The 18,400-nt window shown below is 42.2% G+C and overlaps 2 protein-coding genes across 2 annotated transcripts in view; one reads left to right on the top strand and one right to left on the bottom strand.

Annotated features, from left to right (window-relative positions):
- Positions 1-6,598, top strand: part of LOC149080939 (leucine-rich repeat protein soc-2 homolog) — an 85,331-nt gene extending 78,733 nt beyond the window's left edge. Inside the window, exons 12-15 of the mRNA XM_089237632.1 lie at positions 284-496; positions 1,225-1,362; positions 2,750-2,919; positions 5,789-6,598. Of these exons, the coding sequence (XP_089093758.1) occupies positions 284-496; positions 1,225-1,362; positions 2,750-2,919; positions 5,789-5,824 (557 nt within the window). The 3' untranslated portion in view covers positions 5,825-6,598. The remainder of the gene's footprint in view (positions 1-283; positions 497-1,224; positions 1,363-2,749; positions 2,920-5,788) is intronic.
- A 7,123-nt stretch (positions 6,599-13,721) lies between these two features.
- LOC149080938 (intracellular coagulation inhibitor 3-like) lies at positions 13,722-16,885 on the bottom strand. Its single transcript, XM_089237633.1, has 2 exons — positions 16,827-16,885; positions 13,722-15,417 (listed from the first exon to the last, which is right to left on the bottom strand). Exon 2 carries the CDS (start codon positions 15,395-15,397, stop codon positions 14,219-14,221), a length of 1,179 nt encoding a protein of 392 aa, XP_089093759.1. The 5' UTR covers positions 15,398-15,417; positions 16,827-16,885; the 3' UTR covers positions 13,722-14,218.
- Positions 16,886-18,400: the final 1,515 nt, after the last annotated feature.

Raw genomic sequence — 18,400 nt, 5'->3', positions numbered from 1 at the left:
GTAGATGTGCCGTTTAGTTTTACAAAATTAGGTTTGGTCATGGGCCACATCGGGTGTCCACATTTGGCCCGTGGGACATGGATTGAGTGCCCATATAAGTGCTCTAATACTGTGAAGTGCACATCTGCAAGTGTGCCGTTAGGTAAATTTTTTACAAAATCAGGTGTGAGGTCACGGGCCTCCACATTTGGCCCGCGGGACGTGGGTTGAGAATATATGAACTGAAACAATATTACAGTATAACAATGTGTGTAAAAATGTACAATTAAATTCTGTTCGCTAGATATCGGTACGTGGACGAACATGGTGGAGTTGAACCTGGGAACAAATCAGCTGTCGAAGATTCCGGACGACATTCAGTACCTGCAGTCTTTGGAGGTCCTCATCCTGTCTAACAACCTGCTGAAGAGGATTCCCGCCACCATCGGCAACTTGAGGAAGCTTTTGGTGTTGGACCTCGAAGAGAACAAGATCGAGGCCTTGCCCACAGAAATAGGTAATGCAAATATTAGCATTTTTGTATCTCCAATGTCTGCATTGCATAGAGTTGTATCATTGTTTCCCAAAGTGGGGGGGGGGGGGCAACATCTTCGCGCGCCCCCCCCCCCCCCCTGTGATTTGAAGAAATTTTTTTTTTTAAAGTACGCGCTAATGAGCAACTATTGTGTTCCAGAAATGATAGATAGATGGCGCTGCAATCTTGCCGATTTCAAGGAAAGTCATAGATTTGTAATAAAGCAAATTATAACACCATAATTATGGGGAAAGATGTGGGGGGGGGGGGGGTTTGAAAATAATTGTAGGTGAAGGGAGTCAGTATCTATAGCAGGTGGTTCTGAAATTTAGGAAGCCCGCGGCCCGGTAAATTTCTTTTGTGTAAGTGAAACGCTCGGTCATACACACAACTAAGGGGCCATTCAAGTATTACGTAAGCAGATTTTCAACCATTTTTGACCTCCCCCCCCCCCCTTGCATGGGCGGAGATACGGGGGGGGGCGTGAGGGGGACCATTGCCTAGGCGGGCAATTGGTCGGGAAAGGGGGGGATCCTTTGCCCCATTCCATTCAAAAAGGAAAAATTCGTATTACTTTTGGACCCCCCGTACATGGCAGCGTAACTTCACAACATGCATAATGTAATCGTGTTTTTATTAAGTTCTTTATTTGAAATCATGTGCATACATTTAGCAACAACATGTTTTGATATTTATTTTTTTCCGTTAAGGTTTCCTGCGTGACCTGCAGAAGTTGGTGGTGCAGAGCAATCAGTTGGTGAGTCTTCCGAGGGCGATCGGTCACCTGTCGAACTTGACATTCTTGAGTGCTGGCGAAAACAACTTGAATATGATTCCAGGAGAAATAGGTATTCATCACTCTGCTCTGTAGTTTTTACTCAATTTGGCACGTGTGTGGGTGGGGATCTATCTGTTGGTTAATCTCTGGCATTGCTATACAGAAATGCCAATTTTTCTTATAAGGCAATTATTGTCCAACTGTGAGTAGAGTAGAGTAACGACCGGCGACCATTCCGAGGCTGTTTAAAGCAGTGCTCTTCACCCGTTTATCCTATATTTATGTTTTGCCAGTCCACAAATTAATCATAATATCATAGGCCCCGGTGAAATGTTCAGATTCCCGCTACATGTGGCTGTAAGCAAGGGACAGAGCAGGGGCCGTGTTTGGTTTGGTGTGGCTGTGAGTAACCGCCTATAGATTTGTATGCTTATTCTTATAACCGGATCATGTGTCCTGGTGGGCTTATACGTTAAGACAGCGCTGATATCAAAGGCACGCACACGCATACACACCGTATTTAATGTAAATTCTATGTCTCTTGTTTGAAGGCCCGCTTAGCCCCTCCAGTTCCCGTAAATATGCCTCTGTATAAGTTCTCACACTTCTTTAGCTCACATGATTTCACACCATCTTGGGGTCACGCTTTTGATCACTCCCATGATGCGGTCTCCCATATTTACCATTCACATACTTGCAGACTATTTTGCTCATCTGCATGCTTGCACACACACACTCTATAGATAAGTGTTTCTCAACCTGAGGCCATACGGCCACCAGGACTTGCCGTCCTGGGCTATAACCTACTTATCCCCCCCCCCACCCGTAAACACGCCGCTGTGCGTACAACTTTGAAGAATAAATTAATATCTTGTTATGTGAGTGACACGCAGAGTGATGAGCGTATTTTTAGCATTGCTGAGACAGCAGTAGTGCACGCAGGATTTTCACAATGGAGGGGGAGGGGAATCTAGTGTTCACATTTTTTCTTTCCGGCAAAGAGAGGAATAGGGTTTAACGCCACCAATCTCCCCCCTCCCTTCGCCTACGTACGTCATTTGACAGATCTCTGATTAATACCAGATGGCATTTGTTCCGAACAAATCGCAATGATATAAGATTGCTTGGACTCGCAATACTTCAATACGAGGCATGATATACATGATACGTCCAGATGAAAAATTTGATACACAGAATCATCTGTTGTTGGTCTCCCGATTAGTGTGTGGGTGCCTCAACATTATGTGTAATAGACTCATCCATCACAGGATAGCATGATTGAGCAACCCTCCAAATCGCATCATTAAATGATGATGAATGAGTTTTGTTCAACATGTGCAAGAACATGATAATAATTTTGTGGTTAAAAGAGTCCGTAAGATCCTCCTTATAACCACTCCCAGATAATCGATGTTCTGTTCTAACATAATGTGCTTAATTTATTCTGTTTGTTTCAGGGACTCTAGAGAACTTGGAATCGTTGTACATCAATGACAATCCAAACTTACATAACCTACCTTACGAGTTGGCCTTATGCGCCAATCTACAAATCATGAGCATTGAGAACTGTCCACTCTCTCAGATTCCTCCAGAGATTGTCAGCGGAGGGCCCTCGTTGGTCATACAGGTGAGGAAATTATTATTATTACGCGTTCTACGGTTATAAGTGTAAGTTACCTCGGTTTATAAGTTGATAAACTTACTAAAATTCACTACATTTATCACATGCTAAGTCTGATTCTACAATTGGTAAGTCTGATAACTTTAGAGAAACTGATCACTTTTGCACCAGTGAATATACAGGGTGTCCCATAAATTCGTAAATACATGTATTTTAAAAATTCATAAAAATTAAAGGAATGTTAGCAATAAAAGTTTTTGTCGATAGAGAGTGCTGCAGAACAGAAATCACAGAAAATATGCAAATCAGAGTCCTATGAAATGCCCTCGGCATGGTGTCCAGAAAATAAAATGCTTCCTTGATATCTTGGGCTGAGAAAAAGCCATCTATCTCTCTAAAATTAAGTTTTTTGAGGAAAAATTAAATTTTAGATACAAAATTTTTTAAATGAATGAAAAAATTTTTTTTAAATGCATGAAATGAAATTTTTTAAACTTAGAAAGAAATGAAATTTTTTAAATTTAGAAAGAAATGAAATTTTTTAAACTTAGAAAGAAATGAATTTTTTTAAATTTAGAAAGAACAAAATTAAAATAGAAAGCAAATTTAATTTAAGGAATAAAATTGAAATAGAAGGAAGTTGAATTAAAAAAAATGAATTAAAATAAGAAAATAGAATTAAAACGAGGAAATTAAATTTTTTGTAGAGAAACATAAAAATTACTTTTATGTTTTTATGTACAGTAAAATGCATGTATGTGATTGATAACTGCGTGTTGGTTATTTTTCCACTTCCACACTTTAATGTACGCACGCAAAGAAGCCGAAATTACAGTAGTGACATCAATTGTTACACATATTATGCATCATGTGATTTTCTTAATTTCTACTCATTTATTTTTTGCCGATCCGCGAATTATTTTCCGCTATTTTCGCTGGTCCACAAATTAACGTCCCTCCCCACGTCAGTTACCACTGGTTTGTAAATTGTTTTCCCCCCATTGCCACTAGTTCATAAATTATTCCCCCCCCCCCCATTACCACTGGTCCCCTGAAATTGTTCAACTGCTTTCACCGAGACCGCAGCTGCGAAAACGTTGAAGAACACTTTTCTATACTTTCCAGATAATTGTGGATTATTTACTTTTTCTGATACTTATGGATCACCTGGTACATGCCTTTTGCGTAGGGGTAAAATAGTGTAAAAGAAATAAATATATTCACTGGCTGTTATGAATGACGACTGTTAGGAAGAGATGTCATAGTTACGTTTTGCATCCGGGTAATTTGTTCGCGTTGTTTTCACACACAATGGTAAATATGGCAATAACTTTCGACAGGTGCTCATACAACACTCGGGAAGTTTTGTTCTCATGGCCCGGGTTCCGGCCTATTTTTGTTGGTTGGTTTTTTTTTAAGTGTTTAGTAATAGACAAAAAAATGTCGCTCGTGACAGCATCCGCAAAATCTACTTCGGTAGGTTATGTAACCGCAAATAATGTAAATAGAACAAAGAGCATCCCCCGTTGGTGCGGTTACGCCCGTCTCGCAAACATTACATTTCCATGAAAATTCACCTGCGCTTCGTCCTAAAGTAACTAAAAGTTCCGTGATTGGCTATTTGTAGGGCCGCAGTTAAAAACGAGGCTTTACTGTTGTTGCCCGGGGTCAGTGCCTATTTTGGCATCAGTGATTTTGAAGGGGAAAACAGGAACTCCTTTCCTGATCCAGCCCTGGGGAATCACATCCTCGCGTTCTGTGCCCTTCCTAGTTGTGGCCCTGGCCAGATGCGCATGCACAGAGACGGGGAGAGGGCTTGGCGGGTTATAGCCAAGGGCAACAAATATGAGGAATTAGTGGTTAAGAAAGTTGGTGGAATGTGAGGAAGAGTGACCTAGAGAGCAAGGAACAAAGTCAGTGGGTGAATTTAAGTCTGCAAGCACACGAGTGGCCAAAAGAGTGATCTGGGGGAACGAGGGACCAGGTAGATTAGTGAAGCGCCCGAGTGGCGGGTTGGTAAGATGTTCGTCTACCACCGGTGAAGGTTGCCGTCAGGTCCTAGGTTCGAACCGCCGGAAGAATATAGATACGATATTTTCCCTAAGGGGCCGTTCAAGTATTACGTCATCATCGACTTTTTAATGACTTTTGCTGACAAGGGGGGTGGGGGGTCAAAAATGGCTAAAAATTTGCTTACGTAATACTTGAACGGCTCCTAACGAGCTTTTGGGGCGACCACTGATAAATGGCGTCGCGGCACATTTACATACTACTCAAAGGGACCCGTGGCATATTTATAGATCACTTGCATGACCTGCCGAATGATTCCAGAGCTCTTAAGTGGCCCGCGGCACATTTCCCGGTGTGGTTCCGGATCACGCACAGTTCCTGATCACTTTTAAATGGCCCGCAGCATATTTATAGATTACCGTTTCACAGTTGCAGGGCACTTAAGCTTCCCATGGCACAGTTCCAGAACCCTTATTGAAATGCCCGCGACAAATTTACAAATCACTAAAGTGGCCCGCACTATCCTGAAGGTTGGACCTCCTTATTCTAAGATAACTCAGGTCTTCTGATACGAGAACATCTCTGAGTTACCCCAAATATTTCCAATAACTTTGCCCCTATATCGTGGTAAAGTTTGCTTCTCTTGAATAGAAAGAAACGATGTATGATTGTCATTGAGCATAATTATTGGCCCATACCTACCAATGGCAGACGAACCAAATTGGTGAATATTGGGCTCCTTTTCCTTTTATATATTTTTCTACGCAACCCGAAAACTTCAAATTAACATACTGCTTAAAATCTATCGGAAATAATGACCAACAAGATTTACATAAATTTCTAATTAATTCAATAATTTTTTCAGTACTTGAAGATGAAAGGCCCATACCGGTCCATGTGATCCTGATTGTGCTGCTGCTGCTGCTGCTGTTGCTGCTGAAGATTTCATATTTACTCTGATCGATCCAACGATCGATCATCGATTCTTCAAAAATAAAAGAGAGAAACAATGGACTGATAATAAATCGAAGGGGGAAAAAAATTGCACGAAAATATATTCGGATATTGCGCCAAGAGAGTTAGTTCATGGTTCGAACTCCAGGTGGCGCGCCTTGCCGAATTCCAAATGACGACGATGACGAAGTAAATAACAATAATGAAATAAAACTTTTGGAATTTTTTTTTTTTTTTTTCGAATGTAATGATGTTACATGTATTTTTGTCTATTAACCCGTGACCGTGGACCAGAAAAAAAAAATAATTGTTGCACGTCTGAGACGAATATATATATATATATATATTGTCATGTAAAATGCAAAAAAAATGTAAATTATTGTTTTTTTTTTTTCTTTTTTGTGTCTGTAATTAACCGGAAAAAAAGCACTTTTTTCAGCATAAATTACGCAAATTGTAACGTCCTAGTCATTTTTTGTGCCCCACATTTCTGTAAGTCATTGCGGGGGTAAGTATTTGCAGACACGAATCTTCTGTGACCGTTATACAGAGCACCGAGCTCAGAAGAGCCTTACATCTTGGAGTAACACGATGTTACATCGGCATGAAAATGATAACATTTGAAGAGGAAAACACACCATTTTATTGCGGAAAATTGTGAAAACCTTCTCTTTCATATGTATTAAATTTATATACATAATATATAAATTTCCTGGCGTGTAAATATTTTATGTCTCATTGCTGAATCATTATTTTTAATTATTGCTTATGGAACAACTATTCGGGGTGGTTCACGACACTGCACGCAAACCCTTTCAGAGGAAGGATCGATAGAATACTATTGTGACCGGAAATGTCACCCGAAGCTGATGGTAGGAGGCACCGTTGTTAGGTGACCGGTACCATTACTAATATGATGACTGGGAGGCGCTGTATTAACGTGACTTCCTCTTCCTAATCAGATCATGAAGGGCCTACCGCTCTGTCTCAATGAAGAGTTGTAAGCAGGGGTGGTCGAAGAAAGCCTGAGATGGAAAACCATTAACATGATCGGAAATGTCATCCGAAGCTGATGGCAGGAGGCACTGTAGGTGCAGTTGGATGACCGGAAATGTCACCGAAGGTGATGGTGGGGAGGCGCTGTAGTAGGGTGACCCCAAACCAGAACATGACTCCCACTCTGGTAATCACGACTCCCACCAAGTGGTAATCAATGATGTATTGCTGTCCCGCCCCTAGACGCATACAGCGGGATGTAAGTATAAAAGTAATGAGACCGGAAATGCCACCCGAAGTAGTGGGAAGAGGCACTGTAGTTGGGTAACCGGAAAACCGGAGGCATGACCGGAAATTTCTCCTGAAGCTGCTGATGGTAACAGACGCTGTAGTATTGTGACCGGAACCATGACCGGGAATGTCACCTGACGGCGATGGTAACAGACGCTACAGTAGGGTGATCGGAAATGTCAACCGACACTGATGGTATGAGGCGCTGTAATAGGACAGGTTGTCCGGAAGCATGACCAGAAATGTCACTTTAAGCTGATGAAATAAAGTGATGTAGTTGGGTGACACCGAAGGTGTCATCACGGTGATGGTGAGAGGCTCTGAAGCAGGGAGGGTGACCAGAAGCATGATTGGAAATGTCACCCGAAACTGATGGTAGAAGGCGGTGTTGTTGGGCGGAATCATGCCTACTACTAAACCACGCATGCACCTCGTCCATATTCCTCAGCGGAACTTCTAATCAATTGGTATATGTTGAAATGTGCGTGTACGTGTTTTACACCCGAAGCCGATGGTTGGAACCGTTGTAGTGGGGTGACCATGAATGTCATACGAAGCGGATGGTGGGAGGCACTGTAGTTGCGTGACCGGAAATGTCATTCGGAGGTGACTATGGGCCCCCCCCTTTGTGGGGGCCATGACCTCCTACTCTCAACCACATCATGGTCCACCACCTTATCTCAAGGAAGAGATACAGTCGAATCCCGTTTTAACGAATACCGTTATAGCGAAAATCTCGTTTTAACGAACACTTTTCTAATCCCCCGAATAATTTTACAAAGGAACAATGCTAGGTAACCTGGAATTCCTTTACGAAATTTCGTTATAACGAAGTGATTCTTCCGGTCTCTTGGCGTGCATTATAACGGGATTTGACTGTATAAGCAGGAGCAGTTGGGTGACCGAAGCACCACCGGAAATGTTACCCGAAGCCTATGGTTGGCAATGCAGTGGGGTGACCAGGAAGCCCCACATACGAAGCTGATGGGAGGCACTATAATTGCGTGACTGGAAATTTCACCCGGAGGTGACAGTGGGGGGCACTAGTTGAGTGACCTCCTACTCCCAACCAAATCATGGCCCACCGCCTTATCTCAAGGAAGAGATATAAGCAGGAGCAGTTGGGTGACTGGAAGCATAACCAGAAATGACACCCCCGAAGGTTGCAATTCTGGTTATGTAGAATGCTCTGAAGTTGGGTGACCATCGCCCCCTCCCCAAGAGAAAATATTTGACGAATTGGGAAACACTACAAACATTCCGAAATTTTATGGAAATTAGGGCTGAGCTTATCATTTTGCGGCCCGCAATAGTGGGAGGCTGATAAGGCTCTCGGAAACACCCTAATACACCTTTTTCTTCATTTTATGCCCTCTAAAGTTGATAGAAAAATAAAATATAGAGATCTCGCTAGGGTTTCCAGACGTCCCGTATTTTTTTCCGGAACGCTTATCAATCCAGTATTCTGTCCAGAGAAAAAATAATTACACTTTCATCAGAGTATTTGCCTGCACAACTGAGATGTACCTTTGGTGCCCGAACGATTGTTGTCGTCAGTCATAATCCAGGCGAAGCAAAAATAATAGAAATTATTTTTGCAATTATTAATTATTATAGTACTGGAAGAGCACGGAAAGTGTTATATCGTCTCAATCACGCCATCTGTCGCGAATAAAAGCAAATAACTCTCGAATTTCCCGACTCCGGTGCATAATTCAGGATGTCAGTAGGTAGCGCCATCTGTCTTTTCATTTCATACCTCATTGAGATGAATGTGTCTCGTGTTTCAGTTTCGTAAATTTCCCAGTCCTTGGGCTTACTGATTATTTCAGCTAAGATGCACGTTAATGAAGAATACGATTTTTTTTTAAATATAATATTTAATTGATTGAATTTTAAGTTAAATTTTACATAAAATTTAAATTACATGAAAATTTACTTTCTGAAAAGCATTGAGCTGGTGAAGCAATATAACTACATTTGTCCTACGGCGGCTCGGGTCGTCGTGGGAATTTTTTCCGCCGCGTTCTCTGCGCATTTCATTCAAAAGCGACACGTACACAGTCGAGTCTCATTAATGCTACCACCCTCCTATAAAAATTGTTCTGTGCTGAGGTACGGACGTGGAGGGAGGGGACACAAAAATTATCGCTCATCGCCTGTATATACATAAGGGGCCGTTCAAGTACTACTTGAACATGGTGGGTATGTGTATTGATATGAATGCTTTACTGGGGTTGGGGGGCGGGCATTTATGTAAATGTCACTAAGAGCTTAATTTGCTCATGCTGTGATTTACATTCACGGTGTACAGGGTGTTCCATGAATTCGTAAAAAGTTCGAAAATTCATAAAAATTGAAGTTGTTATATTTGAATGCGATTTTGTGTGCGGAAAATAAGGGATTTTTTTTGGTAAAAAGTTAAATTAAGTTAAAATTTTTGTCTACAGAGGGCTCTGCAATAAAGTAAATCACTGTAAATATGCAAATTTGACTTTCACAGTTTCAGGCGCTTACGTAAGGTTTCCATGGTTTACGGAAATATCCGCTCCAACATTTCGCCCCCGGTGCATTTCACCCCGGGCATTTCGTCTGCCCTGACCTTGTGAGCGACGAAGTAAGTGGGTGAGTGATCAAGTAAGTGACTGCATGAGTGACCAGTAAGTGACTGCATGAGTGACCAGTAAGTGACTGCATGAGTGACCAATAAGTGACAATGTGTGAGTGACCAATAAGTGACAATGTGTGAGTGACCAATAAGTGACAATGTGTGAGTGACCAATAAGTGACAATGAGTGGCCAATAAGTGACTATTTGTGACCAAATAAGTGACAATGTGTGAGTGGCCAATAAGTGACTATTTGTGACCAAATAAGTGACAATGTGTGAGTGGCCAATAAGTGACTATATGTGACCAAATAAGTGACTATATGTGACCAAATAAGTGACTATATGTGACCAAATAAGTGACTATATGTGACCAAATAAGTGCTTATGTGTGACTAAGGTATGAATGCCCAAGTGAATGGTTGCAGCCTTGATCAGTCATACAGTGACTTTGATCATTTTTGTCGCACCTTGGTCATTTTTTGCACACGAGGGCTAATTAGACCGGGGCCTACAATTTATTGCCGATCCCGAACGGCAGGCCTGTATTTTTATGCTCATCGAGAGGTTGGTGCGCTAACCCCTCGATGGGGGGACTTCCTGCGGTAGCAATTTTTTCTGCAGTCACGTCGCCGTTTCGGTTGCACCCCTGTGTCAGGAAAGTTCTCTGACAAGGACGAGCCGGGTATCGAACTCGCGACACCTCTAAACATCCTTTGGCAGGCGAGTGTCTTATCGACCTGGGCTACCGCGCCCTTGCCGTCTACAATCCCTCCCTCGATCGCTGATATGGTTACTCGGTTACTCCTACACTTATTTGGTCACTCATACGGTCACTCACTGACTCATACAGTCATATGGTCGTTCACTAAACCGTCACAGTCATTCACGCTCACTTGCTCATACGATCACCCACTTGGTCACTCGCGCGGTCAGGGCAGGCGAAATTTCCGGATCCCGGTTTCCATCGTGATGTTGGCGTTGTTGGTTAAAGCACTAATGAGGAAGTTGATTTACCTCAGCCATGAACGGCTTGCTGAATGTCTCGGACGCAGAAATGATCGAAGAACGATTCATATCCAGGCATCGGTGGTTTGTTTTCCGCGTAGTGCCCTCTACCGACGAAAATTCGAACTAATTTTCTTTCCTACACCAAAAAAAAACTCCCAATTCGTGAGAATAATTTTTCCTCGAGCCGCATTTCTTCAGTTTTGCATGAATTTTTAAACTATTTATGAATTTGTGGGACACCCTGTATTTTGTTTACTGTGACGTCATTATCACGTTGTTATATTATATTATGTGTGGTTTTTTTTGTATAAACAACGTACCATGAAAAAAGCACGCTTGTGATTATAATTTCCAAAAAAGAGTGACTCTCTCTTCATTGGAGTCACGAAATGTTGTGTTTACAGTCGATTGTTTCCTATTTTCTCCCCCTTCATTTTTATGATGTTATTTTAGAAAAAATTGAAAATTTGTCATTATTTGTGAATTTCTATTGTACAAAAAGAAATTATAAACGAGTGCATGTTTAATTGCGTCCGTGTGTTTTGATCAATTTTCGTTGATTGGGAGAGGCGCGGGCAGAGTTATTTTTACGGGTTTACGGAAGCTTGGTTGGTTCGCGGTGCTTCGTCACGGGCTGGACCAAGTGTGTGAATGAATGACCGAACGAGTTAGTGTGTGATCGTAGGAGTGACCGCATGAGGGGGCCGAGTGGTTGAGTGATTAAGTGGGTGCGAGTATGAGGGACCGAGTGAGTGACAGTATGAGGGGGACCGAGTGGAAGTGTGATTAACCGTATGAGTGACCAAGTGAGTGACAGTATAATCGACAGAGTAGATGAGTAATTGGTCGTATGAGTTCATTTGTAGTCGTATAAGTGACCAAGCGAGCGGCAGTATGAGGGACAGAGTGGACGAGTGACAAAGCGAACGGCAGTATGAGGGACAGAGTGGATGAGTGACCAAGCAAGCGGCAGTATGAGGGCGACCGAGTGGAGCTGTGATTGACCGTATGAATGACCAAGAGAGTGCGAGTATGAGGGACCGAGTGAGTGACAGTATAATCGACAGAGTAGATGAGTAATTGGCCGTATGAGTTAATGTGTGGTCGTATCAGAGACCAAGTGGATGAGTGACCAAGCGAGCGGCAGTATGAGGGACAGAGTGGATGAGTGACAAAGCGAACGGCAGTATGAGGAACAGAGTGGATGAGCGACCAAGGTAGCGGCAATATGAGAGACAGCGAATGAGTGTTCGCATGAGCAACCAAGTGAGGGGATGACTGACAGTATCAATGACTGCGCCCGAGTGGCGCAGTGGTGAGTTACAGACTGAGTAGGAGATGCCCGTATGAAAGACTCCATCACCAGCTTACTCACACGTCCACCCACGTTCAACTACATGTACTCTCACCAGTCCGCAGTTCTAAAGACGTTGAAGACCACTGCTCTAAGCGGCCGAATGGTGAACCTGTGACACGAGTACCACCAACAGCAAACAAAAAATATATCTGGAGGTGTATGAAATTTTAAAAATTAGTTATTGAACCTAAAATTTTCCGGGACACCAGGAGCTTCCTCGAAAATAGCGGACGGTTCCGTGTATATGGGACGCTTGCCCCGCTTTTAATGAGCGATTTAAAATAGAAAAGAAAACTAGAGTGGCATGTATATAAAAGTTTTCACATGCTTGAGTGTGGCACGCAGCGCTGAGCAGCTTCAAACTACGCAAAAACCAGTTTTAGGCAAGTGTGGATCATTTTAATAGTCGATTTTGAGTAAAACCGATTTAGCGCAGCCCAGAATCACGTAGCGCGGTGGGTGTGGACCCCGGCTTGAGATTGCCACTTGGGGCACGGGCTTCCGTTAAAATGACGATGAAACCATGTGTATCGTATATCAGTTACGGTAAATTTGACGAGTCGATTATAATACATACTAAACGGTTATCATGCATAATCCCCAAGCATTTTGGAAAGACTCCCTAAATTTCCCTAAATTTATCACTTTTACCGGCGATTATGCATAACCCAAACGTCGTTGGTAAATTGAATAAGTACTAAAAAAATTACCACTTTTAAAATTATCAATTGCGATTATGTGTATAATTATCAAGCTTAACATCGTTGGTAAACATAACAAATTGTGCTATATGATATACTATGCATGATAATTCACTCATGTATCGTGGAATGATCGTAAAATGTTTTTGTCATTATATCGGGGTCCGACTATATCACTACATTCACCACGCATTCTAGGCTGATATGGATTTTTTTTCATCTTTATCAAAGTCATCAAATACACTAGGGTATTATGCATAATACCGTATACAGATAAAGTCGATAAATTTCAAGTATTTATGAAATTTACCGACGGCGCTTGACTATTATGTATATCCGCCGGTGAAAGTGACAAATTCATCCAACTTACCGAGACGATTGGTAAGCCTGCATAATAAACGAATATTATTATGTATAATAACCGATTCATCATATTTACTGTAACATATCTCTCAGTATTTTTTGACTAGAATTTCTCACTGTGGACTCAGCTCCATCTGTTGGTTGGTGTCATCTCACACCATTTTGTTCCCAGATTGAACGATCCCCCTCCTCCCTTCATACCCGAAGTCGCATGGCCCTCGGGGTTATAAACGAGGGTGTCGGAAGTGGTTTTGAACCTGTGGGCTCTCATTTTGAGTTTCATGTAAGAAATTTTGATTTATGAATCAACTCTGGGGGTGCTCGGACCAATTCTACAAATTTCCTTGGGTGCCCGAACACCCACGGTTCCAACGCACCTGGGCGTAAAAGCTACAGTACAATTTGGAAATCTCACATGGATTGGCATCAGATAGGGGGGTGCCGAGAAAAAATAACCTGGAAAGGGGAGCGGGACAAATAAGTTTGAGTTGCTCCAATCAAAAAATATAACACACAAATTCTAACAAATGGCTTATTTTCATATAAATAGTACATTCATAAGAATACAAACCCACCTAAAGCTTCCGAAATCCTTTACATATGACCACGAACCACATATCATAAAGAGGGCCATCCTAAAAGCACCAGGGGCCCCACGGCAAAGTGATAATAGTTGTCTCTCACGTAGCTGGAGGTGCCTGCCTACCAATTCACTCGGAAATCACAGTCTCATATCTCATTATCATGAGGCCCTCAAGACCTTGCCTGGGTGGGCCCCCCATGCTTTAAGACGGTCCTGAATGCAGGTGAACACGAATACTGATTAAGCATGCTTGTAACTGTACATGAAGGCTCAACAAATTATGTTTACGAGATGAATGATAGCTCTACTATCACCACGTGAAAACACTATTCTTCGTGGCTCGAAGCTTGTAGTGTCAAGAGCTGAGGTTCCAAACACACGCGCATGCGCATCGCAGTATGGTAATTGGTACATATAATGCATCAGGTCCCTTCAAAGGTTCGAAACTCGGCCCATGAAGAGTATCAATCCGCTCTTCGTATCTCTTATCAAGAACAAGAACGGTCTGTTGAAATGGAGCTTGAGAGCCTTTATCCTGGACACTATGGATATTATGGTGACCGAAGTCGCCGTCGCGCCTTCCTCGTCGACGTCCAGAGCAGCCTTGTGGATCACTTCTTGAATCGCGATCTCACCATTCCTGCTGATACCCGAGAGGTCGGCGTCCCTGAACGAGAACAAGCTCTTCATGCCCATCGCCTCCAGGGGTGCAGCGAGGTCGTACTTGCTAGAAGCCATGAATTTGGGGACGCCAAGTTCAACAGGGTTTTCGGACATGTCTCCTAGAAGAGTGCGGAGGAATTCGGTCGATAGGTTCCGCTGGAGCAGGTCGAAGTCCCTCGGGGATTCCGGCATTATGAACATGAAGCTGATGTCCCCTTTCATCGGTACGTCCACGGCATCGACGGCCAAGTCGTATCCCGTGTATATGGACATGTTCCTCGTCGCGTACATCGTGTCCACGTAAGTGCTCTGCCCGTCTTCGTTCGAGAAAGGAGACGGTCTCGTTTTGTTGCGGTCGAAGGTCTCTTCCCAGACGCCCTTGAAGTAATTCGCGTTCAGGATCAGCATCACGGTGTCGGGATCGGGCGGATTGGACATGATGTTCCTGATCCTGCCGCCGGTCTTCAGAGAGGTCCAAGAGTTGATCCAGTCCAGGACCAGGTCGCCGAGGCCGGCGAAGGACGCGTCGTGGATGTGGGCGTCGTAGTACCTCTGCAGCTTGAGTTTATAAACGGGCGACACGCGGAAACTCTCTTCGATGAGGATCGTCGAGAACATGTTCATCTCGTAATCTTGATTGTACCTCAGCACGTGCTCCCGAAGTTGCTTGAATCCGTAGTGGACGCTTTCGGGATCCAGCTTGTCGAGAGACATGACTTTCATCATTTCCTGCAGAGTTCCGCCCCCGGCACCTAACAAAACCATTCCTAGGGAGAAGGCGACGCTCCAGGGCGAGAAGACCAGATTGCCTCTGTTCGGAAGAGCCTTGTGCAAGGAGAACGCAAACTTGTTCGTCGATTCTGAGACCGAAGGCGTGTACGATGGGGTGAACTTGGCGGTAACTAGAGTCAGTCCGATGACACACATCAGTTGAAATGACCACTTCATTTTCGATTTGGCAAGAGGCTCTGCAACAAGGAAAATGACGCTATTAGGAAAAAGCTTCAAAAAACCCCAAAATAAGTCAAAAACGAGAGGCGGATTTATTCCATATTATATTATTAAACCGCTCACTCCCCCCCCCCCCCCCACCCTCCGAATTTGCCACTCATCTAAACTTGACGTCCTAAACTATAGCTCACAGTGAATATTGCAATCATAAATGTGAAATTTTTTTAGTTGGCATCAGAAGAGACAGGGCAATAACTTTGTGATTGGATTCTCGAGCACAGGGTGTCCGTATAAAAAGAAAATAGTCCGTATAATAGTTTTAAAATCATTAAATACAGGGTGTTCGATAAATTTGTAAATTATTTAAAAATTCATAAAAATTGAAAGAATTTGTACACTTTAATGCGGTTTGGGGGAAAATGCTATCTTCACGGAGAGGATTTTTTTTTTCGTTTGGGAGAGAAAAAAACATTAGTTCAAATTTTCTTCGGTAGAGAGCGTTGCTGCACGAAAGCAAATCAAAAGAATTTCGGACGTTGAACTTTCTTCGATCTCTTCCAAGTCTGAAACGTTCGTAAATATTCAGCCGGCTACTCGTGACTCAGAAAAAACAGCTTCATCAATGTCAACATCGTAATCAAAACATAATATGCGATGAAATAAATGAAAACGCCGGTAACTGCGTTGATTTCTCACCCTGCCAATGTCCAAATTTCAGACTTTGGTCGGCCCCATGTATTGATTCCCCCATATAGCCCTTTATATCGATCCCTAAGCTATCGATAGTCTGAGGAACGTTCGTTAAGAGGGGGTGTAACTGTATAGTGATTTGCAGGGCCGTCATTTCAACTTGGGGGGGGGGGGGCAAAGCACACGTACTCAATGTATGTATTATGTGTATATATATATTTATATATATATACAATTTTTAGTGTATTTTCAAAAACTTGGGGGGGCATGGCACCCCCCCCCCCCGCCTAAATGACGGGCCTGGTGATTTGCTTCCGTGCAGTGCCTTCTATTAACGAAAGTTGAACCAATTATTTTTCAGACCCAAAGAGAAAAAAAATCCCCTTTCGCGAGAGAATAACTTTTTCGCAAAATTGCATCGAAATACATCAATTGCTTCAATTTTTATGCACTTTTAACTTTTTATGTTTTTACATGCCCCGTATGTATAAAATAATGCATATAATAAATAAACCCTGAAGTTAAGGTCCTAGAAATGGTCGAAACAGGCCTTAAAAATGCCTTAAATAGGCACTAATAAAAGGCATTTATAGTTAATGGAACAAAGGAAAAGTAACTGAAACTAAAAAAGTTTGAAAACAGGCACAGAGATGGAATTTTGCCTGAACTTTCGGGCTCTAAATAATTGAGTAAATTAAGTATAAATATCAAAAGGAAAAAACGAATTTCACATTACTTTTTGGTTCGCCAAAATCCGCCGCGCACACTACGAACAAGTACGGAAGATGATTACAAGTGAAATAGTGTTTCCATTTTTTTGATGACAAATATATACGTGTATTCATTCGAATTCCCCGGATGTTAACCATCAAGTAATCAGTGGCGTATAACGTCAATCTTTTTTCCCGCCCCCACAAATAGAATTTCGTAATGGCACACACGCGCGCACACAACTGGAATCGGAAATTCATTCGTTGAATATTTGACATTTATATTTCCCCACATCCGTGGTTGGTGTATTGTATGTATTGGTGTTATCAGAGTAATGAATCAATGCACGGCCATTTAACGCAATGTTCCCCCAAATTGAACGATATTGCCCCCCCCCCCCTCCCACGCTCACCTAGCATGCTCTGGAACAAATTAGAGTCTATTTATTAGACGTTAGTATTTGATAATACAAATGTACTGCCAATCAGGGCCACCCTAAACAGACGCGGGGCCGGTGCAAAAATGATAGCGGGCCCCCCCCCCCCCCCCTTTAGCCCCGATTTTCCTCTTCCGTGAGAAGGGAAATCCAAAATTCAGAAAACGAAAATCATGGAAATTCAGAATAAAAAGAAATATTTTCAGAATTGATGAAAATTCAGAATAAATGGAAGAAATAGTTTCAGAATAAATGGAAGAAATAGTTTCAGAATAAATGGAAGGAATAGTTTCAGAATAAATGGAAGGAATAGTTTCAGAATAAATGGAAGAAATAGTTTCAGAATAAATGGAAGAAATGGTTTCAGAATAAATGGAAGAAATAGTTTCAGAATAAATGGAAGAAATGGTTTCAGAATAAATGGAAGAAATAGTTTCAGAATAAATGGAAGAAATAGTTTCAGAATAAATGGAAGAAATAGTTTCAGAATAAATGGAAGAAATAGTTTCAGAATAAATGGAAGAAATAGTTTCAGAATAAATGGAAGAAATAGTTTCAGAATAAATGGAAGAAGTAGTTTCAGAATAAATTTAAGAAGTAGTTTCAGAATTGATGAAAATTCAGAATTTTTAAAAAATCAATTTCAGACATGGTGGAAATTCAGAATTTATAAAAGAAATAGTTCCAGAATTACTTCTTTCTAGATGAAAATGCAGAGTTCCAGAATTATTTTCTATCATTACATGAAACTGAAGAAAATTCCAGAGCTATCTATTTTTCTTTCTAGATGAAAGTGACGACTTCCAGAATCGATGAAAATTCAGAATTTATGGAAGAAATTATTGTGACCGAAACTGCGGAGCCCGCCGCGACCATTCCTGAAGACCAGACAAGACCCGGACTCTGTCCTTTAAGGGATATAAGTCCTTTACCCTGTTGGGTTAGGTCATGCCGTAGAGTGGGACCACACCTGTCGCACGTCCCAAAGGGCGGCTCTGCTACCAATATAGGATTCAGCAGTGTTACTTAAGAAGAAAGCAGTGGGGTTAGCAGGCGCTGATTCAGACCTCCAACAGCCAGAAATATAATGGAAATAATGTTCTGTCCTGTAAAATACGGTATTTATATTCACCATACCAAATTACCACATTTTGAGCCGGGTT

This window comes from Pholcus phalangioides, unplaced genomic scaffold (genome assembly GCF_987345545.1).
Source record: "Pholcus phalangioides strain wild (caught in Gottingen) unplaced genomic scaffold, Ppha-v1.0 ptg000010l_1, whole genome shotgun sequence".
Taxonomy (NCBI): Eukaryota; Metazoa; Arthropoda; class Arachnida; order Araneae; family Pholcidae; genus Pholcus; species Pholcus phalangioides.
The sequence above is the reverse complement of the archived record's forward strand: the minus strand, read 5'-3'. Positions and strand labels throughout refer to the sequence as shown.